Source organism: Pieris brassicae, chromosome 8, assembly GCF_905147105.1.
Source record: "Pieris brassicae chromosome 8, ilPieBrab1.1, whole genome shotgun sequence".
Taxonomy (NCBI): Eukaryota; Metazoa; Arthropoda; class Insecta; order Lepidoptera; family Pieridae; genus Pieris; species Pieris brassicae.
In genome coordinates, this window is record NC_059672.1 from 3,545,595 (window position 1) to 3,573,293 (window position 27,699).

The 27,699-nt window shown below is 31.6% G+C and overlaps 1 protein-coding gene across 2 annotated transcripts in view; it reads left to right on the plus strand.

Moving 5' to 3' along the window:
- The first annotated feature begins 1,727 nt into the window (after positions 1–1,727).
- Positions 1,728–27,699, plus strand: part of LOC123712914 (protein gustavus) — a 69,816-nt gene continuing 43,844 nt past the window's right edge. The window contains exon 1 of one of the 2 annotated variants that reach the window (XM_045666285.1): positions 1,728–1,940. Coding sequence is in view for 1 of the 2 variants with exons in the window: in XM_045666284.1 (XP_045522240.1) it covers positions 17,148–17,173 (26 nt within the window). In the remaining variant the exon portion in view is untranslated. Of the gene's footprint in view, positions 1,941–16,652; positions 17,174–27,699 lie in introns of those variants that run through there. The other variant, XM_045666284.1, reaches the window with a different exon arrangement.

The following is a 27,699-nucleotide window of genomic DNA, read 5'->3' on the forward strand; positions in this document are numbered from 1 at the left end:
GTATACATATATGTATGATATTAAAAGCCTTTTGTTAAACTTTATCTAATTTAACCAATTTCTGTAGAGTTGCATATAGTAGATCATTTTTCTAAAAAAAGGTCATAAAGAAGTTTAACTTCTTACGTGTGTACACTAGTACACAAACACATTTTCTTCCATTTAAAAATTGTGTAATGAATGCGGTTGATTTTCAAATTTAAGAATATTTACTCGGTTTAACGTCGGTATATATTTTAATAATTTAACATGCAAGGTGCCATAACTTTGGCCACCAACTAAATTTTATTGAGTCGGATGTTCAAAGTTAATTAAGCATGAAATTGAGCACACCCATAAATAAAATGTGGTTCATATTTCATAACATTTCAGCATTTGTTCAGCTCGTAAAAGATAGTATGACAAACACGTGGAAGATATATTGAAATGTTTTTTATCAGAGTATCTAGAAATCTTGTGTTTATATTTTTTAGAAATTAAGCTTAAAAAAGTAGATGTGGTAAAATATGGACGAATATTTTTGTACTTTGTTTAAAATTATTTATTGCCAGGTGACAAACATATTCGGTTATTATAGCTCCATCTTTCGTCGAACTGAATAAAGAATTATACATAATAGTTGCCCTTAATATACAATAATTGTAATGACATATTTAGCTCATCATAAATTTATTAAAAATGCAATAATTTATGCTATGAATTTTTAACCTTCTTTAAACCACGTATATTGTTTTTTTGTGATAGCGACATCTATCATATAAGGTACGTACTACCAAGTTTCCTTATATTATCGCTATGTTTTGTTGAGTGACATCTAACGAGGATTTTTGAAATTGTTTCAAGATAAGTTAGCTTTATGTTTGTATTTTAAGGAGTATATTATTTTTATAACCATATAAAATGATTAATCTTTTTAGGTCAGCAATTATAGTAGTACCACATTATAAGGTACTAGTGTTATTAAAATACATCTCATGTCTTCTGTTCATCAGCTGTTTCTATAAATTGTGTAAAGTATCCAATCTTTGACTGTTTTACCGATTCTTCCGACTGTAAATGTACTGCGTTACCGACCAAAGTTTAAATTTTTTTGACGCAAGCGCGTTGTATTCCGGTCGTTCTCTTTTAGTTTTTTCGTTAAATTGTTATGTTTGATGTTGCCACCTTAACTTTTTCCACTCAAAACTCAGGTCCTTATTAATTGCTAGAATCCTTATTATTTCCCAATCAAAAAAGGTTCAACGAAATATAAGTCGTATTAAAATATTTTTTCTAATTTAAGATTATTATTTAACATTTTCGAATACGTTTCTCATATTTTCTTAATAATAAGTTACTAAATTACACATTTAGAAAAAAATGTGTATTAGTTAACATAACAGTCAAATACACAGTATTTACATTTTTGAAGCCCATATAATAATAAAAAAAATGGTTAATTAAAATTAATAAAAAGGAAATATAAACAAAATTAAAAAATTTGGTGCCTGGTTAGTATAAAATAGAAAAATAACAAGATTTAGGTATAACTATAAATCGGAATAGAGTGTGTATTATCAAAATTTGCTTATTGGAAGACTATACTATACGGTATATCAACATTTAAATAATGCTTAAGTTAAAGGTTGTACGTTATTAAATGAAAAACATTTTCTTGGCTATTTTATAAGGTGCTTGTTTACTTGGGTGTAATAACTAATAGGTAATTGCGACTCCTCATATGGCAACACTGGTTTTGTGTCATGTTCGAAACCTTGCTTGTATCCAGCTTGTGTATTTTAAGTTAAAATATTATTTTATTTGAATATATAAGTTATCATCTATCTTTTTATGGTAGAATTGGTATCAAACTAGTTATAGAATTGTGATGATAAGTGCTGTGAATAACTGTAGTACGTGCTGGGAACCTAAAGCGGCATCGTGGAGTCACAAAAACGAAGGTAAAAAAGTTTCATTGTTTCTACTGACGCTTGGGTTTCAAAGAAAAAATTGAAAATCGATCCGACAGCTGCAAATGCTGAAATCTTATTTGACTGAGAATATGTTCATCTAAAATATAAATAATTTTAATGTTTATAGTTAATGTTTCTAATAGACGTTAGGTAGAATTAGCTCCGTAATCTTTTTATAAATATATCTAAAAATACCACTTAGGTATTTCATAAAGTAATAAGACCTTATTTCGTATAATACTTAACGTAAAATTGAATAAAAATTTAGGAACATGACTTGGTAAGACTATAAAATATTATATTAATGCAATTTTAAATCTGTGTGATTATTAATTTTTAATATACATTGGAATATCATTAGTTTAAAAATCATTTTAACAAAAGCTTAAATAATTTGATAGTGTTTTGATGAACAGAGCATCTGGTAAATGAATTATATATTTTATAGATAAAATTTATATCTTAGTATATTATAAATTGTTGTTATTAAACTAAACAGGTTTAGTACCTATGGTTAGAGTAATAATATCATATAATTATTGTTTACATATTTGCAATGACATCTTATGACTGTAATAGCTTTTTGTGGTATTGAGTCCTCTTTTATCTACTCTATGCTAATTGGGATTAAATATTTAATTAGTAAACAGTTAATGTTAATTTATTATTACTGACTATAGAGAGAAATGCAAAGTATGACTGTCTTTAGTTAAATACCATTTTAAACTACATATATCAAATTTCCAAATCTTATAATCTAAAATATTTTACATAAGGGATTTATGACTAACATATACTTTAAAAGTACATAATTCGTCTATTTAACTAAGTGGCAAGTACTATATACATGTTATGAACATGTTTATGTGGACAGTGAGAAATAAATTAAATGATTATTTGGTTTGTCTTGCAAATATATTTTATGTTCATACAAACATAACTATATACAAGATATTATATTATATAAATACATTGTATTGTAGCTGAGGCATAAATGTTGTTCATCCTGACTTTGATTCCTTGGGAAAAATAATAGTAATTTGTGTTTCTTAGGAATGTGTAATGGGAATTCACTTGAATGATTGCTCAATGAGTTGTATGCAAACATTATGGTTTTGTTAAAGGACTTCACACAAATCTGTTTCCGAAATCTGTACTTGAGTCCAATTTAATCCAACTCCAAACTTAGTCACACATGTATCAGATACATTATCATAACAAAAGGTTGAATTTAAATATTTAAACCCTCAAAGGAAACTGTTAAGTTTGCTGCTGGCCTTGATACAGTCACTTTACCCACAGATGACCTCTAAGATTGCTAAAAAATGATCCTTTGAATGACTTTATGATAACGACTTTATTCCATAATTTTGTTTGCATATAATTTTTATAAAATATAACTGATAATTCCATTGTCTTTACCTTGTTTATAATTACTTTTTGATTACTATTTGTATAGTGGCTGTGAATATTTAATACAATTCTGAATACATTGGTTTCAATGTTTTTAATGACTTCTTATTATAGATATATTTTCAGGTAGTCAAAGCAGTTTGCAAAGATTTTTATAATACATAACTCATATTATTATACAGTGTTTCCTGATTGTTTGACCTTTAGTTTATGGCAAATTACTCCCTCTTGGCTAATTTGGACAGCCTTGTTATCTCAATTATAAGTTAGGTACCTATTGCTATTGTGGCTCTATGGTATAAAACATATGTACAATACAAAAAGCCAGAGAAGTTTGGTTTTTAGTGAAAAAACCGTTTTAAATATCAGTTAATAGCAAATAATCAGTGAGATATAGATTTTTTTTTTAAATTGAAAGCTCATGTGTTTTATTAAAATTAATCATACTACTATTACCTACATACTTATCGTATAAAAGTATTTTAGTTTATACACACACATCATAACATATCATAGTTACCCTTACAGTGTTATTGTATTCAGCCTACCTGCTCGGGCAGTGGCAAAAAAGAAAGGATAATTTTTGTAGAGCCCTGCTTTGGAAGAACAAAGGCTTACCTAGTTATAGTTATTCCACGTCGCAGGTGCGACTTATCTTTATGTAGACTTAGTGTTTTTCTTATTTGCACATGAAATTGTGCATCATCCCATTTTATATTCAGAATAACTGAGTCACAGTTATTTTAGAAAATATTACACTTAATTGTACGAACGAAATATATGGCATGGATATATAGAAAACGAGAGTCAACTTTTTAAAATATTTTGTATGCATAGTAGAATCGTCAACAGAATGAGAAAAATGGATTAACGAATTGGGGTTATATAAATAGAGGACAATATGCATTATAAGACGAAAAGTTTTATTTCATACTCATGCCGGGATCTCGGACACATTATGTTTATTTTTTGTTATTTATTAAAGCTTACTACATCATACATTGTACTTAATCTACTACATATTTTATATAATCATTCATCTAAAATGTAAGACAATTGAAGTAAACATAAGTGTTTCAAAAAAGAAATTAAAAAATACACACATACATAAAACAATACAATTAAAACATATAATACAAAAAAATAATCATCAAAACAGCGAATTAGGTTCGAGATAGGCACCTAACTATGCTTTCTCTAAAACCGATCAGCCCACTATATCTATATATATCCAGCTCCAGATAAGCACTATTCATTCCGTTAAAATCACGAAGAAGTCGAAAGAGAGGTGCTTGGACTCCTAGGTTGGTTTTTGTAGGAAGAATTTGGAAGATATTTCTGATTTTAGACCTAGGGAATGAGTACGGGACGACAATTTTAATATCTTGTAAGAGGTCACTGCTCTGTATATGATTATTTAGCAGTTTATATAAGAAGGTATAACCAGCTAAAGTGCTCCGATCATACAGTGATATCATATTAATTTTTTTTTAAGTCGATAATAGTCGATAGTTAAAATCTCCTAACAATAAACATATTAAGGGTAGATTTTCGGCCACAGTTGACATGGTACAAGTCCGGTTTTGGTAGGCTAAGTTTTGAAAGCAAAAAATAACAAGTGGCATTCACCCAACGCCCTTGAACCAAGATGCGGTCACCATCTAGCAGCTCCAAGTCTTTGGTTACGTCTAGGACGTTCAACCTATTCTAAAAAATTATTTAAAAAATATTAATGTCGAAGCAAAACGTCCACAAAATCAATACATATTAAACAGCAAAGTTATAGCGAACAGGGCTATGTAAAAATTAAATATATGATTCTTGCATAGAAACCGTATACATACATTTTTTTTAACAGTAGTAGGACGACGATAACGACATCGAAGGGATATTTGGTGGCAAAAACCGATAGTCGTAACAGCCGATGACGTTGTTATTAAGTTCCTAATACTTTTACTCGGCGGGACCTTTGATTTTCGTCAATATAACCGGTGTTGTTCTAAACGATGTCGTCGTAAACGGTTTTGACTGTATAGCCCTTTAATCAGATCAACTTAGGTACACACATAAACATAGTTCATTATACTACTAAAAATTACAAATTAAAATTAAACTAAGTACTAGAAGTTTGAAAAAACTATTCTAATATTTGAAAGTTGCAAAGGCTTGCTCCAACCTTTTCCATTAAGTGGAATCTTCAGTCTTTCTTTTCGGAGAACCTAATTGGTTGTTAAACAAACGCTTAAAGCCAATATTTGAACTTATTTCTTGTCTGACAATGTGGCTATTATATTAATTACGTAGAAACCGTATTCATTAATTGATTGTCTCCGTATACTTTATAATATATATTATTTTACTCTAGAATCCAGTTATTCGATATTGTTATTAGATGCTCAATAGTTTTTTTTTATGTATTAATTTAATTATATTTGTTTCTTTTTATTTTATTTATGAATGTTTTCTGTTATAGAATTCGTTAACTACTTACGTGTTACGGCTTAACATATATCATGGATTGCTTTTAGATAGAATTTATATATACGGGTGCTTATATTTTGCCTGCTGAAGCGTTTGTATTATTATGTTTGTTTCAATATGTCAATTGAAGCATGGCGTTATGTTTTCCCGAAATATTCCTTGTACAAAACTTGGCGATAAAAAAAGATTGGCGTAGAAATTCTTATAATGTGTTGTCGCCGGTCTGTCAATTGAGACTTTTTTTAATAAGTACAATAGATAGTTACTAATATGATGTTTCAAAAATACAAAATATAGGTAATTTTATTACCCTGAAATTTTCCCAAGAGAGCAGTGATGGCCTAGTGGCTTCAGCATGCGACTCCCATCCCTGAGATCGTGGGTTCGATCCCAATGGATTTTCTTTCTAAGTGCGCATTTATCAACTCGACGGTGAAGGAATGACATCGCGAGGAAACCGGCTCGCCGTAGACCAAAAATGTCGACGGGGTGTGTCACGTACAGGAGGCTGATTACCTACTTTCCTATTGGATTAACAAATGATCATGAAACAGATACAGAACTGTGAGACCTAAAAATGTTGTAGTGCCATTGATTTTTTTTTATTGATTAAAAATAAATTGTTAATTGCAACTGAAGTACTCATGTGTCACTTAATCGCAGCGTAAAAACAATTTGACAGAAGGAAACGAAAGAGCAATTTAGGTTGTATGAATGATCAAGTTGCAACAAATAGAAGTATGAAACAAATGAATGCAAGCTCCAATTCCTGTGATGACACAGGAATACATATATGAATAAAAATTTATTTGTGTATTCCTGTTTGCACACGAACAAAGCCGCTTGTTACATATAAAAATAATTGTTATTTTGATAAGTTTCAAATCATTTTCCTCTACCTCCGATATGTGAGACTGTAATTATTATAGTGGTGAACAAATAAATTGAATAGCATATTTTTTTTTTTTGTATACAATGTGAATTATAATATTTTACCAATACGATAAACAATTTTTTATTTTATTTGATTTGTTACAATAAATTTCTTGAGCTAATAAATTAATAGGTTTTACACGTATGTTCTCTAGGAACTTTACCACTTAATAAATTCATGTTTTCTTTTTGGTACTAAAAAACTACTGTATGATTTGCGTTATTCTGTCTGGTTAAATGAACAGATTGATTAAGAATTAGATCTGTATATTCCAACAAAAATTGCTTAACCACAACGCGTAGGAAATGAACATTTTGACATCTAGACTTCAGATATCGCAATGACCCCAGATATGTACCAAACTTGTAAGTGCATTAATTTGAAAGTTGTCGACAGACAATTAATGATCAATTGTATCTAGGTGACTTGTAGACAATTGCTCCGTTCCGCAATAGTATCTTGTCTATTTGATATTGACGATAATTTATGATAGACGGACACGTGTTTTAACAATAATTACGACAATTACAAGAGCTTTCGGCTCCCAAACCGCCTACGTGACATTGGCAGACATTTCATCATTTTAATAATGAGTTTTTCCTATAATTATATATATAAACTTCGGTGCTATTTGTTTGTACACGAAGTTATTTCTCATACAATTCCATAGATTTCTGTTAAACATTGCATTGGATTTGTTTCTCCTAATGATCTGCATGTAAATTGATAAATACGGTGTGTTTGTATAGTATTTATAACTCACATATGAGGACAGTATTTCGTAATAGGCTTTAGAGGCTTCCACTGTCACATTTATATATGTACATAACTATACAACTATATACATCTTTAATTAATGGCGTATTATAATCGACTCTTGCGCAAGTTGTCGACGCAAAATTATGATATACATCACCTTGAAGATCTTTAATAAAATATGCCAATTAATTAAAATATATTTGAAAAATAGTTACGTTCTTATTTGACATGACAAACAATATATGTTTGATTAGTTAACGCAGGTGTACAATTGAATATAACACATATATTTGTGTCAAAACTTAATACATTTTTAAGACAGACCAAAGATATCGGAAGGACCCTAAGTCGAATTGGTTCGGAAATACTTCAGTGCGCAGCTGGTTCCACATAGTGGTGGTGCGCGGCAGAAACTGCCTTAGAAAACGCTCAGTTGTGGAACAACTACTATGAAACACATTATTGTAGGCATCTTTAATGACAATCAAATGATAGTTGCATTTGAGTGATTATTTTCCACTTTAGGTCGTATACAGATATACATGCGTATCCGACTTTCTCACCAAAATATGAGAATCTTAGCAATGTTAATTTTAATTATTAACAGTTATTTATTTAAATTGAATTATTACTTTTAATTAACGAAACCTTTAATCTTATTAATTTAATAAAAATTAAAAACTTTAACCAAACTTGATATATTTTTAATACACTAAGCGTTGGTTTCGATATTGACGATATTTCTATAAGAATATCGACAAGAAGGCGAATTCCTAATTTTTACATTTATTTTGATTATGATTTTTCTATTTCGCCTTTCTTCCAATATTTCTCTATGTCAACCTTCCTCAGAGTTCAAGAAAGGAAATAGATCGAATTGGTCCAGCTTCAAGTTTTGAGCTTTGCAGTATATTTTGCGATTAATTTTAATTATATAAATGTATGTAGTTACACATACATTGTTCTAATAACTTTTCCTCATTTGAGACTACTAAAGACAATGACTTCTAAGTCGGTCCGTCATTCTGTATTCAATAGCATACACGAGATTCCCTGTTAATTTATTTACTTTATCTATATATGATATTGAATTAATTTTCTTAAAAATGTTGTCTTAGGTATTCGATTGCATTATACCCTTATATGAGCACAAGAATGGGTGAGGTATGTATGGAATTGAGAGAATTGTAGGTAAAAATAAATAAATAGCAATAAATTTTAAAACTTTGACAGCTAAATTGTACGTATATATTAAAAATAATTATTAGCTCGATAAACAAAATCATTAACTGTTTACCTAAGGGTCTGTTTCACAATGTACGGATAAGTTCTAAATAAGCTATTTATTACTTATTGATAGGATAAACACTATTATTGACTCTGATAAAACGTGAAGTTTCTTATTCGGAGCTTTTATCTTCGAAATAATTTATGTTGCATTGCTATTTGGTACTTTATGCATACATTGTAAAACAGACCCTAAGTCTTATTAAGGTTATTCACTGAAACGTGTGGACGAGTAGTGAGAACAGTTGTTTGAATCCCGACCTAAAAGTAATGGTGTTTGTTCTTCTATGTGCGTCATGAACACGCTAAAAGGCATCTTGTCCTGGAGCTTGATGCAGACTAAAACGAAAGTCTTCTGCACATCAAAATTCAAGTCGTTTTTGACCTAAGCAAGACATACTTACCAAGTCTCGAGTTTTGATTTTGATATTTACAAACAATAGTTATAATATTACTAATTTACCTTAGATTCGTCAGTCTTTCCACATATATAGTTCTGGTGCAGAACCGAGGTTAAGTAGCTATATATGCGGAACTGGTGATTGCTGGAGTAGAACTATGCTTCACTGAGACAGAGGTATTCCTCCGGGATCTGAATTACTTGTGTGATGTATGTTAGACATAGAAGGTTTACTGTTTCCTTGTCTAGAAAAGAAAAATGAGGCAGACTCGTTACGGTTGCATTATATTTTTATTTTATTTACAGGTTTGCTAATGATGTAGGTAGATATATAAAAAGTATAGTAGAAACACTGAATTTTAATACTTAAGTCGTTTTCCGATTTTCCTTATATTAGTTATAGTAACATTCGAACTAATGGACCACCCACCGTACACAACGTTGTTGCAACAATGAATTCTGTTTAGTGGGAAGTATAATGTCTTATTGTTGAGTATAAAAGTCGCGATACGAGGAGGAATTCATTTTATTGAAGGTTTATTATTGACTCGTGTTTATTCATCATGAATGGATACACAGCCCTTGTGGGCCTTACCCTCGAGTTTGTTTCACCATCGCAATCTATTTCGTGCTTCTTACGACCGACTTCGCACCCCTTTTGTTTCGACGTCCTTGACAACTCCAACACACCAACGCCACAGTATCGGTCTATCGGGTTTTCTCTTACCACCAGGTTGTGAGTTCCCGAGTTCCCTGAGTGATGTCCCGAAATCGTATCGTATTTATTAAGTCCTACTTAACTAGATTATTATTTATTGTTTCTCTTGGGGGTTTCACGGCTAAGCGATTTCGTCAAAATCCTGCAACGTTCCATTCCCGGTGAGTGCACAAATTATAATCGGAGAACAAATCTTTTTCGATTAGTGATGTGAGGTAAATGAATTTTGTTTGTTCTTTATTGTGGTTATCGTAATAACTGTGTTAAATAAAAGATTATGACGATATATAAGTAAAGTATTTTTATATTAAAAATATCGTCACAAAATTTATGTTATGGCACTACACATGGAACTGTAAATGCATTTAAAGCGTCAATGCAAATGGTCAAGTGACGTGCGTATGCGCCTCACGCTCGTACTTTCGCAATACCACCTCGGTATACTCAAATTGTAAGTGGACTTGAAGGTTGGAGGTAAATTATACAAGGGCATATGTCGACGTGTTTGTATAGATTCTTTTGACTATCGTATAAAATGAGGAATTCTGTTGGATATCGCTCTTGAGGATTTCTTAGCCGTTCTTATACGATTTAAGACGTAATACAAAGACAAAAGTGTATTTTTAATACATATTGTGTTATTCGTAAAACTTACAAAGTATTTTCCAGTGAAACAACGAACGAACGACTTGCCAGCAGCAGTATATGGTAACGGCTGCCAGTTCAGGTATTTAGGAAACCGTATCTTATGGAACAACTGAAGAGCGTACCACCATATAGGCCATCAACGTATTTTTTTGGTTTTCGGATGTCCATGCCAGCGGTAGCGCTTAACTTATTGTGACCCGCGTGTTCGTTTGCTTCCTGAGCCGTCTAAATCTGAAGCAAAATTAAAAATTACTGTGTTTACAAGTAGTTCTGACGTACCTAAGTATTATTATAATATAATAATAAACCCTTGGAAGTTTTTTCCGTTATTACATTAATTTGGTATTATTATTATTTTCCTTTAATTTTTGTTTGTAGTTAATTTCTTGTAAAATTGAACTTGATTTTACGTTTTACTTATGTAACCAGAAGTTTTATTTTAATATTAATTTTCTACCTATAACTATGCTTATAATGAAGTTTCCACTTTCGTTTACCTAAATTACATACATAATAATATTTATGTTTTACGGGTTTTTTATAGAACAGTGGCACGAGGCCCCTAGCTAAGGCACACCTGATGTTAAGTGATACCGCCCATTGACACTCATTACCAGAGGCTAGCGAGTGCGGTGTCGGCCTTTTAAAAATTGGTACGATTTTTCTTGTAGGACGCTAAGTCGAATTGGTTCGAAATATATACGGGCTATAACTTGTTTACCGTATATAGAGTACCTATTCCAAATTTAAAAAGCCACTGAATTTTATCGTGTAATGTTGGAACTCCAAAGCTCATCTATTACCTCCATCGATCTAAAATGTCCTTACAAGCCCCGTATTTATTTTGCTGTCTTAACTAGAAGTTCATGAAATTGGTTCTATTTATTATTGAAATGTTTTCAACCTAGTGGAACCTTTAGAAAAATAATTTGCATTGCGTTTCACGTGTAGTATGAAAAAGTTTAGGCTTCATCGTGAATAGCTTCATTAAAATAAACTTTTTAAATTCACTTTAGAATCGTAAATTTTAAGTTCTTAGTTGGGTTAGATCTTAGTTTAAAAAGTCGAGGTATAGCACAATATGCAAATCCAATACATATTATACACGTTATGCAATAAAACTAAATATGATATATTTAAAAAACATATATATATGATTATGCATATTGTAGGGGAATCTACATATTTTAAAAGTCTCAGGGCTTTTCTAAATCGTAGGGTCACGACACCAAGAAATCATAAGCCATAAAGTATAAACACGATGTCATACTCGCTCATTATTATTGACGGATTGATTAACATTAGACGTGGTCTATACTCAGTTTACGCATATATAAACATAGTTAGATAGATATAGTTTTTTTTATAAATAATTAGAACTTGAGGGAATCTAAATATGGCTACTATATCCATTGAGCTTTGATCTATCTATTTGTACAATTAGAACATCAAATTGCGTCATTGTATATTTCAAATATTATACACGATAATATCGTTCCTCATGTCGTCAAACTAAAAATTTTAATATAGGAAGTCTTATTTATCAAAGTTTTTTATTACGCTGCTTAGCAAAATTCTTATTTCCTTATTAATATCGTATTTTAATATTTCATAAATTCGAATTAACTTTATACCTACACTTTGAGCAGTTATAAATTACTTTGAGTTGGTCTTTTTTACGGACTTCACAAAAAACCTAAGCAAGGCTAATTTTCCGTTTTTAACTTCCAAGAATTAGATTAATAGGTTTGCCTGGCCTGTATATAAATTATCGTTTAATTAATTCTTTTGATAGTGCGATTCAAGAGGAATATTGTTATTTATTTATTTGCATTTAGGAGTACGCGTGATCTGTATAAATAAAAAATAAATGGCAAAATTGTTGCTAAGCACAAAATTCGAAGACGGCTAGTCCAATTCGAGTTATTTTTTATTTATTTCTTCAAGAAACCTCTGAAGAAGGTTTTTTAGAGAAGAAACTGGGAAAGTATAAATATATAATTAATATAAAATTAAATTGTTGTTTTACTAAGTACTTAGGTTTTTATTCCCTGAAAGCGAACAGTCTATAGCATTGTATCATACCAACATACGTAACAATTATTGGTATGCTATTAAAAAATCACATTAAGGCGAAACGAAGTTTGCTATATATCTATATTGTTAATAGACCTTATATATATAAGGTTTTATTTTATTGTTTTAATTACGAGAGAAAAATACATATTAAAGAACACGTGTAGATGACAATGTTTAGACAGTGGCGCTACAACCTTTTAGGGTTTAGTCAGTAGGCAAAACCGTAGTTTTTAGGTCTGAGGCAGTGTTTTCCAACCATTGTACCGTCCACCACCTTAGCCTTTTTGAATGATGGTTTTAGGAAGAAATTATTGGAAAAAATTTAACGCAACACAGCAAGTAAATTTTAAAAACAATAATAAACTGAAATTGAATCCCTAAATAATTTTAATAATTTTTCGAATATTCATATATTTAACTTTACCCTTTAACTATCCCCTCGTGTTGCACGTTTCGGGGATGTCGGATTGCTTACTATTTTCCCGTGGCCGGTGGCCGGCGCTCGAACCTACAACCTCAGGGAAGAGAGTTTCACGCTGCACTGCAATACACGTTTAATATAATTTTACGATTATATAGGAATTCATACAAATAGTGTGGTCGTTATCTGTGGTCAAACCACACCATAATTCCCGTTTCGATGTTATACTTAAAACGAATTTATAATTTTGTTGCCGGCACCAAATATAATACAAAATGATTCAATGAAACGTTTACTGCTTTTTAACAACGCCTCTAAGGCACAGAACATTTGTTTGTATTGGTAAAAGAAAAATATTTTTTATAAGAGACATTCGTAGTATTTTCAGTTTTATTTTGTTTGAATTTTTGTCTTTATTTTATGTTGTCTTTATAATGATATAAAAAATTATGTGAAGATATTTTGTATGAAAGTAATTTGTACAATTTCTGTTCATACAAAACCGTTAAAATTATTCAAAAGACAAAATGGAATCGCAAACATGACCCAAATGTATTGTTTCGTTTTCCTTTTGAAATTCGAATCATTGTACATTGTCATTTTACCTGTAATCAGTACTTAAATTGCGAGTATACAAAGTGCAGAAATTAGTTTTATTGGAAAATGTCGGTTTCAGATTTCTTTAATTTTTTATGCAATATTCGATTTTATTTTGTTTAACATATGAGTCATTTTCGATTGATTGTATTAGGCATTTATTTATCAACATGTATGATGTCTTACCTGAATCTGATGACGCATACCTAGAGACGGTATCCAACTAAATGTATCGCATCAGGCATAGAATCAAAATTAAACTAATATAAATTAAAATAACTTGAACCTAGTAAATCCTTAATTTTAAGGCGGCTCCATTTCGCTCTGTTCTCGGTCTAAGTCTATCCAAGATACTCCACTGTCTTTTACTCCATCAGACCACTTTTCCAGTGGCTTACATTAATCTAAGGTATTGTAAAAATATACCAAAAATACCAGAACGCCTCATTAGTTTTCATCAGATTGGTCACAATGAAAAAAACGTAAAAGTTAAATTCCTTCTTAATATCTACATTATTCTTAGATACTAAACTAAACAGCTGAAATATGATGCGATTCCGACCTAATCTTTAGTAGAAATATATTTTTATAATAAATCCTTTGAATACGGGGCCATACGCTTATCGTTTGCACAGACTAACACTGTTCGCGTAACAAAGCAATAATTCGAAGCCAATTTTAGATTTACGTTCAAATATTTTGTGTCCCGTTCAATTTCATGAAACGAACGTTCGATCGCTGATTTTATTAGACAGGTTTTATCGTTACTAGTGGCCGTGGAGTGATAGGGATTTTTTTATATACCTTATGTCGTTCTGGATCGTTCATCTCGCAATCGAACCCAAGATTAAGAAGTATATATATAGTTTACTTATGTGTGTATAGATATTAGCAAAATAGCATTTGTTCAATATTGTACCTGTCGTAGCTTCAGCTGTATTGTTACAAGGACACACAGCATTTGCTTAACTCTGAATCTGTGTCGATGCGATGAGATGAGATTCCCCCGTGGCCTGAACATCACCCAGAAGTTGACAGGTCACGGTTGGTTTTATTTCTTTAACTATAGAGTAGACCGTAACACCGGTTGGAAGGAAAAAAAATAGTTATTAGCTGTATCGAATGTAATCGTTGCTCTATTGGTCCTTCCATTTTTTTGTCGTCAATACTATGGTTATCAAATCCAAGACCTGGCGCCATGTGCGTTATTGTAAGGTGGAGCCACATCTGATATGTATAAACTTTTTGTTACGCAGTAGGTACAGGTGTATTTATATTATTATATTCCAAAACACTCCTTGACACAAAAACAATAGTCATTCAATTAAAATAATCATAATAAATAAGAGTTTCGTGCAAGATTGCAACTTTGTTCAATGACATGATTGTTAATTTTCATTATTTGTGTAAATTTTACGAAAAATTAATGACATTTCAATAGATTTGTTGTACCGTAACCCGATGTTTAATATTGTTAAATTGTATAGTGGTTTGTAAAGATTGCTGGAAAGCCATGTGGCCGACAGTTGCGCTCCTTTTTATTTAATTATATATAATAATGCATTTGCTACTACAATTACGTGCTTATAAAAAACAAATAAATTTATATTGTTTAATATTTTTAGTATGTTAGTCTCCTGATGTTAAGTGAAGCAACGCCCATGGTCTCTCAATGCCAGAGAGATCGCGAGTGCGTTGTCAGCCTTTTAACAATTGGTACGCCGTTTTCTTAAAGGAACTGTCCCTATAAAGGAATTGTACCATCTAGTCTCACTAACAAAAAAAATGTGTTTCTCCGTAAATTAAACCCAGACCTAGTGAATACTTTTTGTACTTTAACAACTACGAAGGCAGTTCGTAGGTATAATCATTATCTTTTTGACAACTAATTTAAAAAAAAAAATGTTTCTTTCGGTTTGAAAAATACGAAGTAAAATATAAATAACGGATCATAAGTAAAATCATTGACTTGTTGAAAGGAGTTTATAAGTAAGCCAATCGTGTTGTGTATAAAAAAAACGGTTGATGTGCTTTGTGCTTAAGAAATTTTATATTTATCCTGCGAACGACGCGGCGCGGGTGGGCTGGATGGCAACTAAAATAAAAATTGCTAAAGATGGTTCTCGTCGAATATAATATTTCACAATATTTCACTCCTGGCTTGCTACAAACACTTCATACAGAATGACTGATGTCTTGATAGGAAATCAATGTCTATATATTTCTATACAAAAATTCATTAGATTAAGCTTATAAAAGTTGCATTACGGTGAGGAATTAATTGTGGTTCTTTGTGCTTGAAATCTAATGCATTTGATCAAAGGGTATTTCCTAAACGGATTTTTCGTTCTATAGTAGTATTGTGTTTTTTTTTTCAAATGTCTCTGCTCAAACACACTATTTAACATTACAATCTAACCTACCTTAAGGCTAATAAGTAATTTAAAATTACCTTATTTTCTAAAAATAATAATTAACATAAGATAGTATCCAATACACTCTGTGTCTACATATTGAGTTAAAACATTCAAATTTCAAAACTGAACGCCGTTTTTGATACGATTTGGAAATTTGCAATTTGTTTGCTTATTTTATTCTTGTCGATTTTCTGAATCTCAAATCGAATTCGGTTCGGTGAGGCCGATATCCGAGTGGTTTTAGGTATGGCGTATTCAAGGTCGTTGGCTCACTGGAATTCACTACTGTCAGGCCATATTGCACATAAATATTAGTAATTACATTAATAATACAATACAACAGAGTTATATTGTAAACGTTTGTTTCACGAGTTTTAATTCTAGAAACGGTACAGATCTAATTAAAATCAATAAGATGCTGTATTCAAAAGATATTTTACCCATTAAATTAGATATTATGGTGTTGGGGTGTTATCTCGGCTTGCGGGGGCGAGACGCGCTCGAAGCTAGCGAAGAGTGACTGCAGCGAACTACGCGCGTCGCGTGCGGCAGTTGAATTCGGAGCGACGCACCGAACGACCGCCTCGCGCCGTCACGCGTCACGCGACACCGGGTATCTACCCTCGCAAACACACATCCCGCCAGATCCCTGGCTCGGCAGACCCCATTTTTTTTAGCTCAAAGTTTATCGACCCCACACCGACCCCTGTTGCGCGCTCCCTATTCCGCTCCCCTAAATCCACGATCTCCGCGAACTGTGTCACACATTTTTCCCTATCCGACTGACCAAGTTCCCTTCCCTTTGTTTTCTTGGCCTGTCACTTATCCTTGGTCGCCGGAAAGTTCCATATCGTAAATTGCCAAACGGTTTTGCGTCACCGTTATCTATATTCGGGTCAATTAGAATCTGTGAACCATGACACTGCGTTGACATTGACACAATAGTTCCGAGTGCGGGTGGTGATTTGTGTTGGATCGTGGTACACATGGTGTGGGGGCAGTGGATGTGGACACCGCTGCCGTCTTCTCGTTCCGGCTGGAATGCCAGCTGCTCTTAATCTTTCTAGGTACTTACACAGTCAATACACAATTTTATTATATATAGATAACCGAGAACTAACTGAAACGACTTAGAGCTGTAAGCAATGTAATATAATAATTTAGAATGTATTTAAATAGTAATTGATTTGTGTATTATGTAGACTTAGTCTAATATTTATATGTCCTATTTCTTTCTAAATATTTGCCGTATATCATATTTTATCTTGAGTCAAAAACAAATAAACACTTCACGGTTGTTTACATTAATTACAAATCAAATATAAGAAATAAATAATAGAAAATTATAAGCATTTTTAAATGCACGCTCAGCGGCATTTGATTTATCATCCGTTCTGGTTATTATGAAATCCATTAAATGTCTAGGTTTAATATGTAAAAAAAATTTAACCTACTAAAGCTAGTCTAAAGATAGGTAATAATTGTAATTGAGTCACTATGAGCTGTCACTGCTTATATCAATTCTGTACTGTATATCCATTCAATGTGATATCAAAAGATTAATTTATCGATAACACCTCAAGTTCTAATCCTATGTCCTTCAAACTAACAAGTGAGCAATGTAGCCCTAGTAGCTTGGGCTTTTGACTCTCATTCCTGAGGTCGTAGGTTCGAAACTCGGGTCATGCACCAATTGAATTTTTTCTATGCTCATTTAACACTTACTCGTACAGTAAAAGTAAATCATGAGAAAACCCAAAACTCAACGAACTTTTTTACAAAAGTCTGATCACCAACTTGCCTATATAGAAAATAAATTACCACGAAACAGATAAAGAAAACTGTGGCCAAGACCAAGGGCAGCGCCACTGGGTTTTATTAGAACTAAAATAAATATTAATCGTGTCCTTTACTTAACAGTAATCAGACTAAATTAATAAAATGTTTCTGTTAAACAAACCCAGCAATAAAACTAGTTACAAATAAATTACGTAAGTACAAATGCATGTTGTGGAATAATACTTGCGTTTATCACGTCAATGTTATCATAACGAAAACGTTACTTTGAAGTTTTGGGATCGTTATAACTGAATTATTATTATTACAGTAATGTAGGGATATATAAGTAATCGTAATAAAGAAGTATTACTACGGTGTATGTGGTTAAGCGAGTGATTTCTTCACCCAAAGGTGGTTTGTTTCCTGGCTAAAACAAGTCGATTAATATATTGGTATAGTCAAGGACATCGGCATGTCTTAGTCAAAAGGCTGACCGATTGTCTATTAAGAAATATTATCATTGAATCAGGGAATATGAAGTCCATTAACTCGCCGCTAGATGTGTATTACTGTAAAATATTTAACATTTGTTGTCTATATTGCAATAATGAAGAGGTTAAACTTTTATATACGTACTAATTTAAAAATGTAACATAAATCTGCGTTTTATATATTTTAGCAACAGTACTGTGTTCTAAATAATGATAACGGTGGTTTTGTTAATATACTGTAAAACACATTCCAATTGCAATAATATACGACATAACATTCAACGTTGATTCTCGACTCTAATCATATCATTTCATAATATCCTTATTATGTTATTATATTTACAGTAGGTAGGAACCAAAACATATTTCAAAACACCTTGTATCTTAAATAATACGATTTACTTAGTGATTCTATAATCGTTATTTATTATTGCAAGCCGGATCCTGTGGTATGCAATAAATAAAATAGACGTCTTTTAAAATACTGTAAAACTTGTCCTTCCTTATTCTAGAGTTTACGATTTTATACCTGCTCCGAATGTTAGTATGTTAATTATTTTTTAGAAAAAAAAGCGTTTCATTTGACTTGGTTATAAAATATGACATAACTGGGTTGCTAATCAGTGACCCAGATATTTGAGTCTGGTGGTCTGGACTCAAAATCGAACCGAAAACCTCAAACCAAGGTGCCTAGTCATATGAAAGCTGGAATGCTTTAAAGTTAAAATGTAAAATACACTTTATTTATACGTGTTAAGGTGTAATTTTCAGTGCTTTTTGTTGTTTCATCGTTGCTTATTCAAAGTCGTAATTACACATTCTTGCTAAATCTGGACACACTTGTCTAAATTATATTGAAAAGTAGGATGTTACCGTAATAGTTGATTATGCTGTATATACAATTAATAGATTTCGAATGTATTGAAGGCGTAAGAAATATTGGATAGGCCGCCAGTTCTGACCAAATATTTATATACATTTTGTTTATTGCCATGGATCACCCGGCTTTATTATTTGACGCATTACATCGACTGATATTAATTATAGAATTGATTCTGAGTACACGTGTTGCGTAATATTTTGAGATAATTTGTAATAAGGAAACTAGTTATTATCTGTAACTATTGTAAATTATCACTTAATTGTTATAGTCTTCTGAGAATTTGTACTAGGAAATAAGCATTTAGCAATGTCTGCTCCTCGACTTACGACGCCTAGTAACCCTAAATTTTATTTTATTATTGAACTAGATGCCATCGCGAACTTCGTTTTTCACTTAGCCTACTGTTTTAGTGGCTACATACCAACATATGGAACATTTTTCTAAGCTGCCCCATAAAGACTGGTTGCAATTTCTTTTTATATGACTTATTAAAAATAAAACTCTAATTGGTCCAGTCGTCTTTGAGTTTTGCACTTGGCAACATACTATGCGATTAAATGTTATTTATATAGATATATTCCGTTAAGGAATATTTTGACATGGTTATATGTTTTTGGGTTTGTATAATTGTATTTTTTTTAGTATAATTACAATAAGTAGTACTTTTTACATATATTTAATAAGATATTACAAAATAATATAGTACCAATACATATTATTTGTTTGGAACGAGGGTCTGTTAGTTAAAAATAATAGTAATTTGACATTCTAGTCTATTTTCTAAGATAAAATATTGCTAATTAAGTCCTTCTTTTTGAGATTTTGTTGATGGTTTGAAAAGTTTTTGTTTTTGTTGAAGTCTATTAAGGCAAAATAATGTTAAAATGTCAATACACATTGGTATTCAAACAACGTCTTATCCATTTAAAGCACAAACGATAATAAAAATTGTATAGACATACGTGTCCATATTTGATGCACTAAAAATATGCCACCGTGTCGAGACCTTCTTATAGTATTGTCATAATATATAAAAACTATTTTTGTTAATACACCATAGAAATAATAGAATCGTATGTTTTAAACTCGGCAATACGTCAAATGGTTACGGTGTTGTACGCAACACTTATGTAGGTACTTTTGAGTAAACTAGTTTTTTAGACGATTTCTTTTAATCAAAATGGTAGACTTTTTGCCTATAAGAAAAAAATATTAATGTTCTACCCATCTGATATAAGCGTTTTAAGGGAGCGTTCGAGTATTATGTCATGCAATTTTTGAGATTCTTGACCCTCCATGAAACGCGCTGTAACGTTTCTGTATCCAATAGAAAAACGTTTCGTGACCAACCCCAGTGACTCTTTATACCTAAAACATACCATTATGTGGTGTAAAGTACTGGAAAGTGGAAAATAATATTAGCAATAACGCTTTATTTGTAATTGTAACGTTTTACAAGAGGGGGAACCCCCCCCCCCCTTATGTAATTTGTTTCATATATACATGACGTAATCAATATTTGTACAAGTTCAATTGTTGGATAACAATGGCACGTTTAATGATAGTGTTAATACATGCAATTTTACAATAACATTTTGATGCGGTCATCCTTAATTTAATTGTTTACTTTCTGGGTGTCTCTTGCTCTCTAACCTGTTCCATTCCATATATTACCAGATATAAATCAAAGGATTTGCTTTTAGATAGATGCGATTAGATTTATAGAGAAAAATGTATTGGCAATTACGACTGGCTTCTCAGAATTATAACGTAGCGTGATCGCTTTTTGTGTAATAGTATGTCCGATGTTTTTTTTTAATTTATTTATTAATAATTTTCTACTCCCTGCCATCGTGTCCAGGGACTTTATCTATCTCACAACTGGCCATGGATTTTCAAGATTAATGCCACAAACAATTAGCGACTGTAATTATTTGATATGTATTTTATCAATATAATAACTCCGATCGAAGCATTTTTTTAAACGATATAAACTTTTCTTACATCTAATACAGATGATATTAATCTAAGTGTAGTTCGCGTTAAACTCCAGAGCTACTGGATAAAATTTGTTTTAGTTTTGTATAGTCCATGTATCAAGGAAGGTCTAGTTTATAGCTAAGCGTAAAGGTATATAACATAATGCTACGACAGCATTACGGGACAACTAGTTACAACAGTACAAACAATACGCGAAAATAACAATTCTTGAAGATTTTAAAGCTAATATAAGGCAAAACACAACAGTACTAAATAAATAGCGGTTCTCTGAGGCCGTAGCGTTCAAGTAGCGTGAACCGTTGAGTTTGTTGTTTATAAAACGTTTTAACTATGCATGAATAAAATTACACTTTATCTGAAACCTGATTACGTTTATTCTCTTGGTTATGCATAGATTACGAAGATCCGCTACTTGCAAGGTGGCATTTAAAATTAAGAGCGGTTTGAGTAATATGGATACTGAACGATCAATGTCGTTTAAATGTATTTAATTGACGTGGTATCGGCTATTATTTCTTTTTAATTTAATTAATAGTTAAGAGACGAGAGACCGAAGGTCTGGAATATGAGTCTCGCAATTATTTTTTAAATATCAGTTTAGTGTAAGAATGTATGTCCTTGCAAATCGAGGTACGAAGAAGACGCATTTCTGCCTCAGTATTGTTGGGTTTTATATAAATATTTGCAGAGGGTAGGTAGGTAATTTACATTTACAATACATACATACATAAAATAATATGTAACACTAACTCAAACTAAACTAAAATACAAAATAAATAATATTAAAAAACATGTACTAATCTTAGGGTTTATTTATCACAATTATGACGGTTTTTTAGTTAAAATTGTGTTCGATTTGTTATTCTATATATATATGCTATATGGGCCTTTCTCTACTAAATGGAAACTTGTCTATTGACAGTTGGCCCAACCCTATTTTTGTAGAAAATTAAAAATATAGTATGTTAAGTCGATAGATAGTTATAATATAAATACATATAAACAAGAAACCATTGTAATTTTCCCTTATTTTTCGAATTATAAGCAGTTTTGTAAAAAAATGCGGCAGAGGACTGTTTTTTTCACTCAGAGAACAGTTTATGTCAATGTTTATATGAATAAAAACACAATATGAATTATTAATTAAATGTAATCAAATAAATAAATATATATATATGTATATGTTCAAGACAAAAACCCTAAGATATTTGTACTGCCCTTTTCTTCCTTAAGCACTAATAATTTATTTTGAACTTATTTGTATCCTTAATCTATAAATAATGTACGTCTCTGAGTGCGGCTGGTAGTGTTAGGTTTATCGTTCACTTTAATTAAACTTATAGTAATAAAGTTACAGCGCAGTGGTATCTTTTTTAAAACTTTGTATCCCTTTTACCGAGGCCCTAATCCAATTTTCTGAACTCATCTTGGCTTTATTAAGTTAAAGTTAGCCTTTTAGCTAAAATAGGAATTTTGATTGAGAATTAATATTTGCTGGTCGATTTTAGCATTCTCTACTTTGATAACGAGTGTTTGTAGGCTTTATATGAATTCTTGTGATGCGATAAAATATATATAACAGTATAGTAGGTATTTTTGAGGTTGATCGACAAAGAAAAACACTGCTCAGCTGAACAATGATGAATTGACGAGGACCACAAGTGTCGCAATATTTATCATAAAAGATATCGACTTTTTGGGTCTAAGTCAAGCCGGTTTCCTCACATTGATTATTTTCTCCGTTCGAGCGAATGCTCTTATTATTTCATAAAAGCTTATAAATAAATATTCAAAACTATTCACGGCTGTCGATAGTTAGATTTGTCGCCCACGCAAAATTCAGAGTTTATTCAGATTTGAAGGCGGGACACAACGGTATTGTTGATAAGGGTTAACCGAAAAAACACTCTTTATACTCTCATTTATCTCTCTCCATTGATATATCGCTCGTCGGTTTTCTTAATACCACCAGTTCTGGCTGAGGCCTCTGGTTTATGTATGTGTGTCATAGTCGGTAAAAGTCATGTCGATCCATGACTTCTTTAACGTACATGTATAATATCCTAATTTAAACTCGAAATAACTTTATCATATAAGTAAAAAGAAAAGATGTTAAGTTGATTCAAAATTTACATTTACTACCAGTACGCAAGAGGGCGTAAGAGCGGGGAAGAAACTCCGCCACTCTTTTTAAGCCAAGTCTTCAGTCATGCAAATTGTTGAACTAGAGCAAATCAATCCCGAAGATTCAGATCATTTAAATATTCTTTAAATTTATAAAGAGAGAGAGCTTTTAATTTATTCAAGCTAATTTTGCTTGGGAGTTTATTGTAAAAACAAATACAATTTCCATATAAGGAGTGGTTTATCTTCTGGAGTCTGGTTGGTCGTACAATTAGATTAGTTCGTTTCGAGTATTATACTAGTGAAAGTCACCATTTGTTTGAAAATCGTTTATATTTTTTTTTGTAGATACAAAGGCTTCAAGAATATATTGATCAGATAGGATCATAATATTTAATTCTTTAATGTTATTCCGTACCGACTCCCTTGGGGAAACACAAATACCTTGAACAACGCGCTTCTGCAGCACAAATATGGGTTGAATCTCTGCAGCAGCAGTAGAATACCGTAGGACATAGCTCTGTGAAAGTAGCTATGATACACAATTTTAATGTTAAAGACTAAAAACAAAACGGACTAAATTCTGAAGTACTCTTATTTTTGATTTGTATCGTGCCTTGTATGTACATGATTAATATTGCCAATATTCATTCTATGCAATGTTCGTTATTTGAAACAGGTTGTTAAATATGTATAGTAAATGTACGCATGGAATATAATTCATAGTGTAATGTACAAACGCTATTTATCGATTGAAGGTAATTCACCTGAAAAACGTTGGTAAGTGGAGGGCGGCACGCGATCTATTATGAGCCGGTATGCGATGGATGAGCAAAGTATTAATCATTTTACTACTGAGCTGATGTTACATCTATTTACAAAAATATTTTTTAAAACAAACTTTAAATCGAGGTAAAGGTAACCTAACTAGAAGTAATATAGTCCTTGGGTAGAATGCCTAGCAAACCCCGAGGGCCCATCTTAAGGGCGTGTGAAGGGCTGAGGTGTTTTTAGTGGGTCGGGTCTCGCTACCCCTCTGAATAGCAGAGGGATTTGAGTGTAGACCCAGCCCCACAGTCCCCGCGTCTAGCTCGATATCCTTGGCGCGGGCCTGCGCAAGCGCACTTTCACCTCATACAAAAAAAAAGAAGTAGTATAGTATTATTTATATTTTTTGTCTCCGTTAGAGCGAATGTTAAATATACACAGAAATTCGAAAGTAAATAAATACTATATTATTATATAAGTAATATAGTATTATTTATATTTTCGTGACTCCACTTACTAGGAACTCAGAAGCGAGATAGAAATGCTCTTATTTATTAATTTGTTTTTTGTAATGACTTGGCCTTTGATAGGTTAACTTATAACAAACAATTATCTTAAGTTTAGCGTGCGCCTTTCAAGGTCAAAGATCATTTATTCATATAGGTAACACAATGATAGACTTATGAACGTCAATAAAAAAGAAATATACATTAAATGCTTGTAATTTTACATTTACTGCCAGTTCTCAAATCAAGGGCGTAGAACGGAAGAGAGGAACTGGCAATAAACTCTCCGCCTCGCTTTTTAATTGCCAAGTTTTTTTTGTATTACACAACGTTTGTAAGAAGCTACAACCATTACACATGACAACCTATGTAATAAATAAAATTAATTAATAACGAAGATTTGTCTCAGATTGTCAATGATCCTCTATCAGCTGGAGGCATAGTGAAATAGGAGCACGCACTTACATTCTCGTGGGAACAACACGAAAATTTTCAACCCTGAAGCCGTGTCTTTGCCACCTTGCAGTGCTAATTACTATTATTATTATTTTGTTTTGACAAGATATTGCAATTTATATATACAAAGATTCCTCTTGGGAATTGTGTGCTCAAGTATTGCGGGCGACTCCTTGGATCTGGTTAGCGCGATCTGGAAGTTCTCATGTTATTTTCACACGTGTATATCCTTTTTGTAATATATTTTCATAAGCATTTAATTGTCCTAACTCTTAACGTATGATGTTTGAGAGTGTCAATAAAAAAAAATTGAATTTTCTTTATATGTATGCAATATTTGCTCGTACGGTGAAGGCAAACTTCGTGTCTCCGAGGCCTACACTAGATGATGTAAGGGTTGTTTAAGTTGTATCAATAAATCAAGTGTAGAGAATTTATACCACACATTTCGTATTGCGACATTGTGTAGCATTGATAGGGCGGTTTGTACTTTTCGTTTTGTATCGCACGATTCCAAGTTGCGGCAGACGTTGTATCTAAGTATCTAAATTGTATACAAAAACTTTGTAATATCCAATTTGATACTTGGTATTTATAATTTTTTATATCTCGCTTTTAAATAAACCCTTTTCTTATTGATACCGTAAGGTACTCTATACCCATCTACAAACTCCAAAGGCGGTACCCTCTTCGTCCATTATCATCACTAAATAAGGGACGCCATTAAGTCCCTTTGTTTCCGAGAACTAGTTATATTTTAGCCGGGTTCAGTGTACGCGCAGAGTAAACACGAAACTGAATGGCATTCGAAATTTAAAAACGCAATGTCACTGAATTCTTAACATAAACGCAGTCTGACTCAGTGTATGAGTAGAATGAGTCGCACTGATAAATTTGTATTAGACTATTTATATTAACCTCTTCACGTCATATGTGAGCCTGGTACCTCGTGCACTTTGTAGTATTATGTAAAATAAAACAAATTAGTAAAGGATATTTCTAAAAATAACAATAAACAAATAGTCTACAATAATATGATTTAATACAACTAAAATAAATCTTAACATTAACATGTTAACTTAAATTAATAAGTTAAAGCGTCATGAAGATTCATGGACTATCCTACTAAACCGTCTTTTATGTAATAATATTGTTTTTCTATAACCATAAAGATCGTACACGTTATTGGATGGCGTGGCCTAAACCCTTAAAAACTTAATATTTTGTTATAAATATATTTATTAATCAAGTACGACATCAAAGTGGTAACTCGTTAAATTTCTGTGTATAAAAAACTTATCCATAAAAAGGTTAAATAAGAAGTTACATAAACAATACCTTTAGTTTTATACTGTTCGGGAAGAAATAGGAGCCATTTAATAGTATTTTAAAGTTAAGTCTCACCATCTTCAAAGGAACAGTTGTGTCAAATAAAACTCCACATATTCCTTGTTCCGCAAAAGTATTTCCGAGCTTCTAACAATTTCTACAATCAAGATATTTAACGATTTTATCGACACTTTTATCTTCTATTGGCAAATACTTCCGTAAATTAATACATTAAAAAAATACATTGTTATGAATTTATTTAGAATGTTACGTAAAATATTAATTACCTTTGTTCATTTGTTAATAAGCAAAGTAATAGTTACAATAAATGTTTCATTTTTTATTGATTTATTTACACTTCGTTACCTTAAACATATATATAAAAACCTCATATAATGAGTTTTTATGACAGGACAAGCAGTCTTATCGCTAACAAGCAATTTCTTTCTAGCTCCAAGAAAATGAAATATAAATAATAAGACCTGCTGAGGGAGTCCAAGGAAGTATAAATAATTACCAAATGATTACTTTAAATTAAAGTAAACTAAAATCTTTAAGAAAAATAGACTAATCTAAGGGTTAATCAGTAATAATTAATATATATTCATAAATAGCTAGTAACTAATGAGAAATGCTCAAAGGGAAGATTCTTATATAATTGTTATATGGAATTAAGAAATAAATACATGTACGTTCATTATTTTGTAGATGACATCATAGATAAGAGTGGACATTGGTACATATAAAGTTGCATATTTGTTGCTCATTTGTATTGTCATTTAAATTTATTTTCGCCTATATTGCAAGACGTGACTAATATTGTATCATTCGAAAAGTTTACGAAATATATACCAATCTATTTTTACTTAGCGATAGAGGCACGTTCCGAATATTGCAATTATAGATATTGATGTATTTGTAATATGTCATGTCATGTCATATACACGAACAATTTATACGCAAGCCGCTATCTAAAACCCATTATGTATTTTATAAGATTAATTGCTGTTTAATAAAATAAATTAATATTTGTGACGATTTTTTTGATTTGATTGAAAATAAAAGCGTGCATCTATATGTACTCCAACACAGTGCTTCTTAAGGCGCTTTCCACTTTATGGAACCAGGTCCCAGTTGAGTTATTTCGGAACAGATACGACGTCCTTCAAGAACAGGCTCATAGGTCGGGCACACAGCAAATAGACGGAGGTAAGCACTTCCGGTTTAGAGGTTTGAGGTTAGCACAAGTATATGCG